This window comes from Pantherophis guttatus, chromosome 1 (genome assembly GCF_059756535.1).
Source record: "Pantherophis guttatus breed Tessera chromosome 1, ASM5975653v1, whole genome shotgun sequence".
Classification (NCBI taxonomy): Eukaryota; Metazoa; Chordata; class Lepidosauria; order Squamata; family Colubridae; genus Pantherophis; species Pantherophis guttatus.
In genome coordinates, this window is record NC_142063.1 from 204,122,961 (window position 1) to 204,137,685 (window position 14,725).

General features: G+C 39.2%; 1 protein-coding gene across 1 annotated transcript in view; it reads right to left on the reverse strand.

Moving 5' to 3' along the window:
• Positions 1-1,597: 1,597 nt before the first annotated feature.
• FKBP1B (FKBP prolyl isomerase 1B) overlaps positions 1,598-14,725 on the reverse strand; it is a 28,330-nt gene continuing 15,202 nt past the window's right edge. Inside the window, exons 3-4 of the mRNA XM_034432205.3 lie at positions 4,661-4,773; positions 1,598-2,223 (exon numbers count right to left, since the gene is read on the reverse strand). Coding sequence (XP_034288096.1) covers positions 2,095-2,223; positions 4,661-4,773 — 242 coding nt within the window. The 3' untranslated portion in view covers positions 1,598-2,094. The remainder of the gene's footprint in view (positions 2,224-4,660; positions 4,774-14,725) is intronic.

A 14,725-nucleotide genomic window follows, 5' to 3' on the forward strand; every position in this document is an offset into this window, starting at 1 on the left:
GTAAGCTGAAATTTTACTTGTCCCACCCTTGAATTATCCTGTGATGAATTGTCCTGTGGTAAGTTGGCCGTGAGGAGTAGTCCCATTCCAGCATTTTGATATCACTGAGAAGTTTGGAAATTCATAGATATGATTCAAATATCTAAATAGTGGTTGTACCTTAGATTGGGTTGTTTGCAATAACACAACATACATCTTGCTCCATACCATGCACTGGTCATAGACATGCTGGATCCAAAATTCTTACAACTTATGAAACCAGACCAGAGGCTTGACCTTTCATTAGTCTGCTTTAAGGATCCTATTTCTGGTCTAGTTTTCTGGGTGAGGTGAAATAATTAGAACGAAATGGGAAGCAACTGTCTGGAGGTATACTGTATAAGATTACTCAAGATTGTTGCAGCTTAGTATCACTGTACAAATAGCTAAAAGATATGGAAGAGTTAACATAGTATAAATGCAGTACATTTCTCACTTGCTTTTGTAGCAACACTTTGTCATCCTTTAATATAAATAATGGAAAAAAATACAGTTCCCTTTAATCTATATAATAGATATAATACAACATATAATACAAAGGTCTATGGCAGGGGTGTCAAACTCGCAGCATCACAATGTCACGTCACGTATCGGAACTTTCCCCCTTTGCTAAACTGGGCGTGACTGTGGCCAGCGCGTGACGCGTCAGGCCCACGGGCCGAGAGTTTGACAGTCCTGGTCTAGGGAGTTAAAACATGTGAATTTTAATATTTGGGTTGTCTTAAAAAGAGTAATGTCCAGATTCTCAGCTTATGTCTAATTTTGACAGCATATGCACAGGTTTATGTTGATATAAATTCTAGGAACCTAAGCTTGAGAAATAAGTCTAAGATTAAAAGTTGAAAGTGGTTTCTACTCCTCATACTTAGGGAGTGGGTAGGTTTGAATACTCAAACTGGGTGGGTTTGAGCTTACATGTATATCAAGACTGAGCAATGACCTATTTTGAATATAGTTGATTAAGTTTTTATGTTCACAACTGTGATTGACCCTTCCACTCTCCCATTTCTACTAGAACTAATACATTACTTGTACTAAGAAGTGCCATGAGGAATCGGTCACCAGACATATATTACACAATTTTGTGCCCACCTCCCTCCTTCACATTCATTTTAAGCTAAACCAAACCATATGTCTCAGTATAATGAATACATCCCAACTTCTATTCAAGAGAAAAGAACCAGTTTATGGGGAAGATTCCAGAAGCAAAAGGTACTATTCTTTCTTCAGGATGCCATCTTTTTTTCTTTGAGGTGTAAATTCCCACTTCAGCAAGTGCTACCTTTAGATTAAGTTCCTTAATCTAAAGAAGAGGACAACTAAACTGGAACTTGGAGCAGATTGCTCTGTAAACCCTTAGATGATCTGGAAATTCTTACCTTTGATATGCAGACTTTGAAGTGTATTGATAGGGAATTTGCATAATTCAAATTAACCTTTTGTATTTATGGACTGCATGATTTTGGTTGGTTAAGATTGATCCATTCAACAACAGAAACAACAGAATAGATCCTTGTATTGGCTCAACGGTAGTTTAAAACGAGAAAGGCAACAGAGATAAAATATCAATATTTTATTTTTCTGGAAAGTTTTCACATGATGTGTTAATTAAACAGCTGCAAGTGGAACAGCTTGAGAAAAAAGTGGCAGCGCAGGTAACTTGGTTTGGCTAATGCCCACTTGTGTACATGGTGTACACTTGTTTTCTGAGCACCGATGTTCCTTTATGGATTATAAGGCAGTAATTGTTCAATAAGTAAAATCTGTATACAGTATAACTTTCAATTATATATATAATTCTAATCACAATTTTGAAGCTTCACGTGCAAAATAAAATGTACAACTTCCATAGCAAAGAAGCAACTAACTGAACAAATACCAATAATCAGTTTTTTTTTTTTAAAAAAGGGAAAGGAAGTAGGGAAAACAACTTCATAAGCATTATTGGCATGACAACTTGAGTGAAGATAGAAATTTCAGTGAGATTTCTTCCATTAAAGAGAATGGGGAAAGAACACTGATTAACAGATTTTTTTCTAATTACTAGTCCAAATTTCATTCTATCCTGAGCAGCTCCACATCAAAAATCAATGTAGCATTTGGTGGGATAACTCCAGGATGGCCTGTTGTTCCATATGCCATATCAGGTGTACAGGTTAGCTTTGCCCTTTGTCCGAGGCTCATCTGGCATTAGATGGTATGAAAAAGAGAGAAGAAAGAGTTTTTAAAAAAGGTTGAGAGCCCAATGTCCCAGGATGTAACAAGTTTTAAAACTGACAATAACAAAGTTCTATACCTCAAATCATGAGATCAAAATGCAATTCATATCACCAAATTTATTTCCTACCATTTTGAACCAAAAAATACTTCAAACTTGTAAGCCAAAAAAATATGTAGGATTCTTAAAGCCTTATTTCCACTGTCCCTAGACCAGAATCTCATGCCTATTCATCCATCAGCCCAACGTTCAGGTTCAAATAATACAGGAATAATATAGCAATTGACAGAATGATAAGAAAGGCTACTCGAGCCCAATAAAAGTATTTTCAAATTCTCAGATGAATGTTCTGCTGGAAGAGGGTAATTGATGCAATAATATACTGCAATAAACACTTGGTAGTCCATCTGAGTCAGTCTGCTCTAGTGGTTAAGGCACCCAGCTAGAAATTGGAAGATAAGTGAGTTCTAGTCCCACTTTAGGCATGAAAGCTGGCTGGGTGATTTTGGGCCAGTTCCACTCTCTGAGCCCAATTCACTTCACAGGGCTGCTGTTGTTGGGAAAATAAAAGGAGGAAGGTATGTTGGATATTTGTTTGTCCCTTGAGTATTTTGTAAAAATAATGCTGGGATACAAAGAAAAATAAACCTGAAGTTTAGGATTAAGCAACAAAGGAAGCAGTCAAAATGAATAGGTTTACGACAGCAGCCTAAGTTAGTTGCAATGTTCCCTTCATCATTTTGATAAAAGTAGTAAGTTTCAGTGGATGCTCCTGTTTGGCTAGGAATTTGAAAAAAAAAAGCCTCACTAAGCAGACAATGGAAAAGCACTGCCATACAGATAGTCCTTGACTTTCAGCCATTTGTTTAGTGACAATTCAAAGTTACAACGACACTGAAGTAGCCAGTTTTCACACTTACAACCACTGCAGCATCCCCATGGTCACCTGATCAATTGGCATGTTTTTGTGACGGTTGCACTGTCCCGAGTCATGTGATCACCATTTGCAATCTTCCCAGACGGCTTCTGAGAAGCAAAGTCAATGGGGGAAACCAGATTCGCTTAACCACTAAAGTGATTCGCTTAACAACGGTGCCAAAAAAGGTGGTAAAATGGAGCAAAACTTAATTAAAAACTGCCTTGTTTAGCAACAGAAATTTTGGGCTCAGTTGTGGTCATAACTCGAGGACTACCTGTATTATGGCCAAAAAAAATTGACCACTTGACAGAAAGGAGATTTTATCTTTGTGAGGCATATTCATTTAAATTTAATTTTGCATACAACAAACCACTAGGTGGAGACAACAGGTAGGTGTTAGAAGCAAACACCTACAGAAGTGACTAAGCAGCTTGCTCTTATATAAATCCTAACAAGATTAAATAGGCCCCTTACTTCCTTGTAGAAGAAGGTATTCTAAGTTTCCTACATAAAGAAAGTGGGAAGCAGGGCAGCCCATATTAGGCCAGAGGTGTCAAAACTCGCGTTGTCACAGTGTCATCATGTGATGTATTGGGACTTTTTCCCCCTTCGCTAAACTGGGCTGGGCTGGGGCCAGCATGTGACACATCCGGCCCATGGACCGTGAGTTTGACAACCCTGTATTAGGTAGAGTAAATACTCAGCTGCTGTCAACTTAGTTAACTTCTCTCAATTAGTACAGAATGCCCTAAATTCATAAGGCGCTTGTAAAACTTTAGGGATGGAAAACTTTAGGGATGCAGAAATGGTGCTGGATGATTCAGTTTCTAAGCTTACGTTTTATTCTCTTCAGAAGTGTTTCATATGAAATTGTGATCCCAAAAGTAGAATCAGGGGTGAAATCAAACAATCATAGGAACAAAAGGACCTGGTGGCTCAACAGACAAAAAGCATTGTGATTAACACCAGCTGTCTGCAATTACTGTAAGTTTGAATCTCACCAGGCTCAAGGTTGACTCAGCCTTCCATCTTTTCTAAGGTAGGTTAAATGAGGACCCAGTTTGTGGGGGCAATAAGCTGACTTTGTATAAATATACAAAAGTATGAAGGCTATTGCTTAATGCATTGTAAGCCGCCCTGAGTCTCCGGAGAAGGGCGGCATATAAATCAAATAAAAAAAAAAAGGAGGAAATTATATAAGAGGAGAACCTGAGCAGAAAACCCAAGGAAAAAAGCAAAAAAATAAAAAATAAAAAAAATGTTAGGGTTATCTAATGCTTATCTGAAGCGTCCTGTTGAGTGCACTGGATTTACTTAAAAGTAAATATGCCTTAGAGCTGTTTGCCTGCCTATACTAATTTTAACATACCAACACACACATTGCAGAGATTCTAAATTCATACCTTTTTTTTCCTCTTTCATTTATGACACTGTTAGCATGATTACTCTGGCTTTTTCTATTCGGAAAACATAAATTCTCTTACCTGTGCAGCTCCTTCTTCAAATCCTTTAATGACCTCTTGTCTACCAACCTTGAACCTGAAAGGCTTGTTTCGATCTCGGGAGGAATCAAATTTCTTTCCATTCTGCAGCATTCCTGTCAAAGCAACATAAACATTTCCTATTCTTGACAGGCTCGAGTTAACAATAGGAAGAGGCAAACCTCAGTCTAAACCAGGGGTCAGCAACCTGCGGCTCTGGAGCCGCATATGGCTCTTTTACTCCTCTGCTGCGGCTCCCTGTCACTCAAAATATGCATCACAACCACCAATGTGTGACACCCGCCGGCACACAATTTATTGAGCTTTTCAACCCCTGGTAGGCCAATCATAGATAAATCCAAGAAAAGAAAAGTTTCAGAAGAAAGTAGAATGTTTAATTCAACTACATATGCTAGTTTTGTGGCCACTCAAGAAATAGTCAGCACAGGAAGAGTTTTGTGGCTCCCAGTGTTTGTTTGTTTTTTTCCTGTGGGAAACGGGTCCAAATGGCTCTTTGAGTGTTTAATGTTGCAGATCCCTGGTCTAAACAAAATGGACAAGTTTATTACAAGGGAGACTGGGTACAGGATACGCTGAAGCCTCAAAGAGAGGGCCAAGCTAAGATTAATAAGGAATTGAGATCCGAAGGCAGTGTTTCTCATCCTTGGAAACTTAAAATTGTATGGACTTCATCTTCCAGAATTCCCCAGTCAGCATTCTGAGAGTTAAGAGTCCATACTACTTCAACTTGCCCAAGAAAACTGGCCCAAGGAATCTTGAAGACTGTAGGTAGGAAAGGCTGGTGGCATCTAAAGTAGAAGCAGCCAGGCCTGCCTACAGATGTAGCCAAAAGTATTGGTATCCCTCCATCTTTCCCCTTATTTACAAGAATATGTCACCTCTATATCAGAATCAAAGTATCTGCTCCATGGATTATGGAAGAAAGAATGGAATGGTGGATGCCATTTATTTGTGTCAGTTGAAAGTTATCTCAGGGCAAATTAGGATTCTTTGGGGAAAAGTGGAAGGGTACCCATTCTTTGGGGCACTGCATCAATGAATATACATCCCAGGTCAGTTAATGCTAGACCACATGTCATGTGCTTTTTGTTTCTTGTTTGATTTAATTTACCCTCCAGTTCTATTCTGTTGCAAGGTATTTCCTTGCAGAATTCTAAATAGGATTGTCATTATACTTCAAGTGCCAGACTGGGAAGGAGCAGCAAATTTCTCACTTTTATGTAACCACCCTCTGCCAGTACTGCTCCCTGATAAGATCCCAGCGTCATCCAGACCGATTGGCAAGCAAAGCAGCTTTAGCAAGGTATCCAGTTACAGATGAACAAGATGATCTTTAACTGTTCAAGGGAAAAGATGACATAAACACAAGCTTAAAAAAAAAAAAGTCTACAACCCCAAGGAAACTCTTCCAAATGGGAACTTGTATATATGTATGTATGTATGTATGTATGTATGTATGTATGTATGTATGTATGTGTGTGTGTGTGTGTGTACATACATACACAACAACTTGTGAAGTAGATTAGGCTCAGGGATGCTGACTGGACACAATCATTGTACAAAAATTGTACAAAAATAAGACTGTGCTGATCAGTTGGCTGGAGTCTTTACCAGGATCTTCAATCGGTCTTTATCCCAGTCCACTATTCCATCTTGTTTGAAGGCTTCCACCACTGTTCTGCTGCCAAAGAAGTTCCCTATCAATAACCTCAACGATTACAGACCAGTGGCACTCACTCCTATCATCGTGAAGTGCTTTGAGAAATTGGCCTGCTGGCACATCATTTCTGGTCTTTCGCATACATTTGATAAACACCAGTTTGCATACAGAAGAAGTAGATCTACAGAGGATGCTATAGCCATCGCTCTTCACATTGCTCTGACTCATTTGGAACAGTGGGGGGGGGGGCTATGCGAGGATGCTTTTTGTAGATTTTAGCTCTGCATTTAACACAACACTTCCACATAGACCAGTATTGAAATTTATGGATCTTGGACTTTCTTATTCAATCTGCCTTTGGATTATGGATTTCCTGTCTGGCCGCTCTCAGAGGGTCAGATTAGGTAATCATCTCTCTTCAGCCCTTATTTTTAACACTGATACACCACAGGGTTGCGTGTTGAGTCCCTTATTCTATACTCTTTATGTGCATGACTGCATTCCCACTCACGCTAGTAATACTATTACTAAATTTGCAGATGTTACAACAGTGGTGGGACTCATCTCCAGGGGCATGAGTCTGCCGATTAAGATGATGTTGCTTTTGTGGTGTGGAGACAATAATTTGGTCCTTAACACCAATAAGACCGAGGAGTTTATAGTGGACTATAGAAGGAATAGATCAGATATCTAGCCCTTGCTTATCAATGGAGACCGAGTGGAGCAGGTGGCCAGTTTTAAGTTTCTGGGTGTTATCATAAAAGAGGACCTGACCTGGGACACTCACATTGCAGCACTGGTCAAAAGGGCCCAGCAGAGATTATACTACCTGAGACTTCTCAGGAAACAATAACTGAATGAAAAACTGCTGGTGACCTTCTACCATGACACCACAGAAAGTATTTTAACTTACTGCACCTGTGTATGGTTTGGCAATTGCACAGTGGCAAATAGGACAGCATTCCAGAGGGTTAACGTCATTGCCCAGAGGATCATTGGTTGCCCTCTCCCTTCTTTGGAAGAGCTTTATAGCTCCCAAAACATTCTTAAAGATCCATCTCATCCTGGGAACTCTTTTTTTGAACTATTACCATCTGGCAGACAGTACAGGATAATAAAAACAAGGACAAATAGGCTGAAAAACAGCTTCTATCCCAAGGCAGTAACTATATTGAATTCTATTATATAGTGCAATATTAATGCAATTTCGGGTTTTCAATTCAATTGTATAGAATGTGAAGGATGTGTGTCTCTGTTTTATTTTTATAGTTATAATGTACACTGAAGATGGCATTTAATTTCATTGTACGAGGTGCAATGACAATAAAGTAAACTAAAAAAAACCCCTCTAAATTTGATTTGTTTGGTTTTGGGTTAGAGTGTATTATGAATAATAGTGCAATAATTAGTTATGGGTCCAAGGCCATCCTGTGAACCAAGTTTATGTGCCTAATGGTTATCCAACATCTTCTTGGAAATTTCCAGTGCTGGAGCATTCACAACTTTTGGAGGCAGGTTTTTCCTCTGGTTAATTGTCTCAACATCTTTTTTACATTGTGGTGACCAAAACTGAATGCAGTATTCCAAGAGTGTCCTTACCAAGACATTATAAAGTGGTATTAACACTCCACGTGATCTTGATTCTATCCCTCTGTTTATGCAACCCAGAACTGTGTTGGCTTTTTTGGCAGCTGCTGCACACATTTGTCTGAAGTGGTATAGGGTTTCCTGCCTAAGCAGGAGGTTGGGCTAGAAGACCTCCAAGGTCCCTTCCAACTCTGTTATTCTATTCTATTCTATTTTCTATTCTATTCTGTTGCAACTTCTTTACTATATCTTCAAATATGTATTTTCCTGAGCCTGCATCGCTACTGTGTCAGTCCAGGAAAAGACACAGTTCCTTTAAAGAGCTACCAGCAGTTACAACAAATATCACCATTCTGGTCCAAAGAACCTGATGGTACCCATTTAGATTTGAACACTTCACATTATAATTCCTGTCCTTCTGTAATATTCTCTAATACAAGTACACTTTATGATTCTTTCATGATGGCAAATCGCTCATGTCCTAACACAGCAAAGTTTCCCAAACCACGCTCCAGTTGGTTTGAGATTATTATTGTGAAATGCAAGGTTTAGTTCTGCAGACATAACAATACTTCTGTAGCGTCAAAAGTTCACCTTCAAATTCATTTGTACATAAACATTCCTCCAGAAGTCTGGAAGATTATCTAAGTGCTTTTTGGCAAAGCTTCAATGAGCCTCAACGTTCTCCTTAGTGAGATATTATTTCCATTCTATTACTCTCCCATAAATCCCGTTTTACCCATGTCTTTCTGGTGGTGAAGTCATAAACATTGGCTTTAGCCAAAACAAGAGGCCTGCAGGTTCTTGGATCTTTTGGAGATATGTATCTATATATGGCTTTTTCATGAAGGATCTCTTTGAAAGGCATCCGTTTCTTTTGAGCAGGGCCTGATGTATCTCTAGAACCCATACAGTGAGACTGTCACTCTCATAAGTCAAAGTCAAAGTTTATAAAATGTATATGCATTTAAACCCGCCCTCATTGTCTAATGAAATAGTCAAAGCCACTGGCCAAGTATCCCTTTAATTCAGTTGACTGACTTTGGGGCCAATTATTTTTTCACACTCGCAAACTGAATGTTGGATGATTTTTCATGCCACATATAAACTGACACCACTATGGTGTTATAATTAATAATAGATGAATGAGTAATGTGATGGCAGAAAACTTATGCAAAATTTGGGGGACTGGGCAGGAGTTGTATATATTTTCCAATATATGTTACTTACTTTTCTTTGTTTTGTTTTCTTGCCTAATGCTATCACAGGGCTCAGCCTTTAAAGGATTATTACAAATAAGAAAACTTTAAAAAAACATCAAAGAGCGGAAATTGCAGGCAGATAAGGAAGAAAGTTAGATTATTTATCACAGAAATATAAAAACGGTTCAGAGAATTGGACACAATGCTACTTTGCATAATACTGCTTCTATGCATGCGCAGATCATCCATTATGACATCCAGGTGGGTGGCGGAGCCTCCCTCCGCTTTTACTACTGGTTCGCAAGAACCGGACAGAACCGGGAGCAACCCACCACTGGTATAGGGCCTTACAAGAAGGTTAAAATGGTTTTTCTCAAGTAAGGGATATGGATACTTATTTTTTCTGAGTCCTTCAGCATAGCCACAGCCCTCTGCTAGGATAAATTCTAATGGATCTTCTAATTCTCACAAAGGATTGAGGGGTAGATGAAGGACTGCAGAGAAAAAGAGACTTCATCCCCTGAAACCTCTGGCTTGTATTTTTATGTTTGATACTTTAGCGTTTATATGTAGCATATCAAAGAATCAAGAGTATATTTAAGCACACTTTAAAGTGCCATGAATAGGCATTGTATGTATGTTCCTTCATTTGCTGGTTCTCTAAAAAGAATATTTAATCTCTTGCCTTCTCTTAAAATGTTTAACTTTTATAGATACCGTTTTATATTTTATCATTTTGGTGTACATTGCCCAGAGTCCGTCTCTGAGGGACATGAGTGGTTCAGAAATGTGAAAAATAAATAAATACATACATACATACATACATAGTTTTTGTAGTCTGAATGTTGATTGCAATATAATCCCATTCATAGCAAAAATACTTCATTGTGGTAGTTAGTCCAACTCATTAGGAAGACACCAAAATATTATAGGCTAACTACAATGTTTTCATTCTACTATTCATATTTTTTTTTTCCAAACTAAACCCAGAACTAGAAGAAATCAACTCTCCAAGGCCATTTTCAGTTAAACAGAAAATAATCATGTTAGAGAGAAGAAAATACTCCAGCTTGGTTGGCAAATACGATAAGAGGCAGGTTGGTCTACATTTTTTAAGAGAGTTGTGAGAGCAGGAACAGCTGAATGCATTCGCTCCTTAGCTCCCCGCAAAATATGATTTAAACAAATTTTCTTTCCAACTGTGTTGGTTAGTGCAGAAAGTGAGTTAGCCTAGGAGAAAATAATCTAAACTGATAGAATGTAGAATGCAAGGCACAAAAATAACACTCTCCTTATTCTTTGTTATACCAAAAATTGACACCCTGTGGGTGAGCAGCACCTCATCCATGATCAAGGAAGCCTTACCGTATTGTTCCTTTCATGCCTTGCAGCCCATCTGAGTTAATTAGGGTTTTCTAATCATGAGAACACAATTTAGATCATTCAACTACATTATGAGGTATTGCTGTACCAAAGATGTGCTGATGCCTCAGGCACCCTCAGGACTTACGGCTTAGTTGAAAAATTAAACGGCCAGCAGATAGTATGAACATCTGCCAAACCCTAATATAGCTGCAGCTGTTTTGAACTATAATCTAAAACGTCATAAAGGCATGCGATATGGACAGTTTTGCCTTTATTCGAAATTTCGAATACATGTTTTATGGATCCAGGGAACTTATTTTCCAACAAGATTTTCATTTCCTTCTAAATCTTGATCAGGCCCCATAAGTGCTGTAAAATATTTTGCAGCTTGTTATTTGGGGAATGTCTAACTCTGCCACTGCTATTAATAGCTCTTGCTACGAGCCTGTCACGATTTTGAAAACCCAATACAGCTTTGGCATCAGAATTGCTCATCATCTCCAACACAGACAGTCACTGAGTGCAATTTTTTTTTTTTGCAAGGCTTGCAAGTTAATTGCCGTTTCCTATGTCCTCCTTAAACCAATGCAGCACGTAGGATCTCAGACGGTGGCAGAGGCATTGACTGCCTGGATACCATTCATTTCAGAGCTGCGAGTCAGCAATCTGGCAGGCTTGGACTGAGTACTGTATCTGCAATGAATATTACTGAGACTCTGACATTTTGATATTGAGATTTAATGGGTTGCTTTCAGATCCGTTTAGCTTTTTCAAACCAAGGAATATTCGGAGCATTTTGTATTCAGAAGTTACTTGTGCTTCATTTGTAGGCTGGTATGTATGGTTCTGTATAGCATAAATTTTTACCACCCCCAGCTTACTTTATTATGATTGTGTATAAATGGATATGCATAAAAGAGAAGCAAAGAAAGAGAAAAAAAATTAAAGGGTGATGTCGGGTGGAAAAGTAATAAGGAAAAATTGAGAGCACTTATTTTATGCAGTATTCCAACCACCAAAGCATTCGTCACAAGAAAAACCAGGAAAGATACATAACCTGTAACATTCTCATTTTTAGTCTAGGTAAACTTGGTCGCTTTCATTAACATTGCTATTAGTCTTTATCTCCTTCTTTGCTTACCAAAGCTTTGGATCAGACCAAAGCTAAAAAACTGCAACCAGAAAGGGGATTGCTAAATAGTCCTTCTAAAACTTTCGCATCAAAATAAAACCTGACAGCAGATTCCTTACTAATCCATTCATTTTTGCTCCAACTTGTATAGATCACTGTCTATGGCATAGAGCATGGATGCAGAACCCTTTTGGCTTGCCTGAGCTACATTGAATGAAAAGGAATTGTCTTGGGCTACATAAAATTTGTTAAACGAGTGTTGTTCCATTTTATGACTTTTCTTGCCATGTTTGTTAAATCAGTAACACGATTGTTAAGTGAATCTGGTTCCCCCAGTGACTTTGCTTGTCAGAAAGTCACAAAAGGGAACACCCTGGGACATTGCAACCGTCATAAATGTGAGTCAGTTGTCAAGCATCCAAATGTAAATCAAGTGACCATGGTGATGCTACAATGGTCGTAAGTGTGAAAAATGGTCATAAGTCACTTTTTTCAGTACCGTTGTAATGTTGGACGGTCACTATTTGAAATGTTGTAGGCTGAGGACTACTTGCAGTTAACACATATAAATCACATAATAATGTTAAAAGTTTGCAATCTTGTGGGGCTGCATGATTAGCTGTTCAGGGCTGCAGGTGGCCTGTGGGCTGGACATGCCTGGCATGGAGTAGGGTCCTCCTTAGGAATGAAGTGAAGATGTTTGTCATGCTGAACTTATTAGATAGTTTTAGCCGAGCCACCATCTCTTAGCTTAACACTCTTCCCTTTCTGCAGTAAACATACTGAAATCCAAGATATTATTCTAAAGCTGTTTTAACTTGTTTCCAACTTTATAATATGTCTATATTTATTATATGTATGTACGGTAATTTGTGGTCATAACTTTTACCTGGTCAAGTGCCCAGAGATCTCTGGTTACTGAATGGCACAGTAAAGAAGTTATTGCATTATATGCAAATGACATATAATTGTTATGTTTGGTTTATTATTGAATTCTACTGGTACTCTTCAGAAATGCCATGCAGGCTTTGTGAAAATGCAACCTTTATTTTTATTCCTGTGGTAATGAGCAGCTGCTACTCAGTTCTTTATCGATCGAATAGATTCCAGGTATGGGGCCAAGTGAGCCACAGGGATTATTTTGAGATTTACTACCCAAGTTAATGTTCTGTATGATATTGCAAAAAACCGAATGACCTGTTGCATATAATAAACTTTGTGCATTAGCCTTTAATTTTTCATAGGCAGGAAATATACTAGTTATTTTTTCCATTTCTCTATAATACTAAAATGTGTATTTACTGACCACATGTTAGACTTTTCTGCCTAATTTTTCTATCTCCAATGAAGTTTCAGATATGTTAATCTATTCCATACTCTACAACTGGCTTTCCCAACATGTTATGTTTCATATCATATATGTTAAACTTAAGGCCCGAAGGCCAGATTCAGCCCATAGGCTGCTTACATCTGGCCTGCGGGGTCGTCCTGGAAACAGCGAAGGACCGGCCCGTGGTGCCTCTGCCGGCAAAAACAGAGCTTGGGAAAGCTGCACGCAGCCCTCAGGGAAGTGGGGGATTGCCCCCGGTTCGGATTGGTTCTTTATAACCAGTAGTAAAACTGGTGGGAGGCTTTGCCCACTGACCCTGATGTCATCAGGAAGCTTCTGCATATGTGCAGAAGTGCACGTGCGTGAGCCCCATTGCAACCGGTTGTAAAGGTAAGTAGAACCCACCCCTGCCTCAGAGGCTGTTTTTGGCTGCGACGGCCTCCTGCAGCCCTCTGCCAGCAAAAACAGAGCTCGTGGGGACTGCACACGGGGCCTCTGAGCTCCTTTTTCACTGGCAAAGGGCTGCAGGAGGCCGTCGTGGCCAAAAACAAAGCCTGGACGGGCCGAGTGATGTTGAGTTGGCCATGCCTACCCTGGCCACACCTATCCTGCCCCCCCTCGAGATCAAACACAACCCTGATGTGGCCCTCAATGAAAGTGAGTTTGCTACCCCTGTTCTATATGTGTTGAAAAGGCTTATTGTACCACTGTTTGCAAACATCTGCCATGGGCCTAAGATTTACTTATTACTTTTCAGGATAACATAAATTATTATCCTATAAATACCTGCTGCTCAGAGTCACCTCGAACTGTGAGATGGTCACCATATAAATTTCATAATAAATAATAGTCAAGTATGCTGCAAGTAGTGAGCTCATGTAGGGATTGATCACCTATGGATGCATCAAAACATTGCTAAAGGAAATATTGAGACCACATATAGAAAATTGCCCTCAAATGGAACTGTCAATGGCAGGAGAAGATTGAAAGCCAGGTTCAAGCATTGGGTAAAAGCCCATATTAACCTTTGATTAGTTACCCATTACTAAATTGGAAGAGGCCATTTAGATTGTCAAAAACTCCCACCCCCCCACTTAGTAGTGCTGGATTCCAAATTCAAGCATTCTTAACAGATGACTGACCAGCATCTGCTTGAACACATGTTCCAATCACAAATTGCTCTTACTATTCAGAAGGCTTTGGATTTTTTTTCTTGAATTTGCCTCACTAACTTAAGTATTTTATGCCTTGTCCTACTTCAGAAACAAAAAAGACTTGATCTTGGCATTCTACATCAGAGGGCCTCAACCTTTTGGTCACCAGGAACTGGTTTCATAGATGCAGGGATCTCCAACCTTGGCAACTTTACAACTTGTGGACTTCAGCTCCCAGAATTCATCAGCCATCGCATGACCCCTGCCATAGAGGAAGGTTTTTCCATGGACATGGTTTCGCATGCTGCCTGCATCCCACGAATAGGGCTTCACTTGTTTGTGCAGACCGTTTGCTGCCATGCTGCAGACAAGTGCCAGTCCACAGACTGGGGGTTGGGGACCCCTGTTCTACATGGCTTCCCATCAGATATTTTAAAAGATTTTCCTATCCTACTTCAGATTTTTTTCTTCTATCATCTACTTAGCTTTTTTCAAAACCCATTCCAGTTTCCCTGAATTGTTACATTTTAATGACAAAAATAAAGTATGACTGATGCCAAATACAATGGAATTATATAGATTGTTGCTGCCTAATATTGTAAATGTTTTTTTAACAA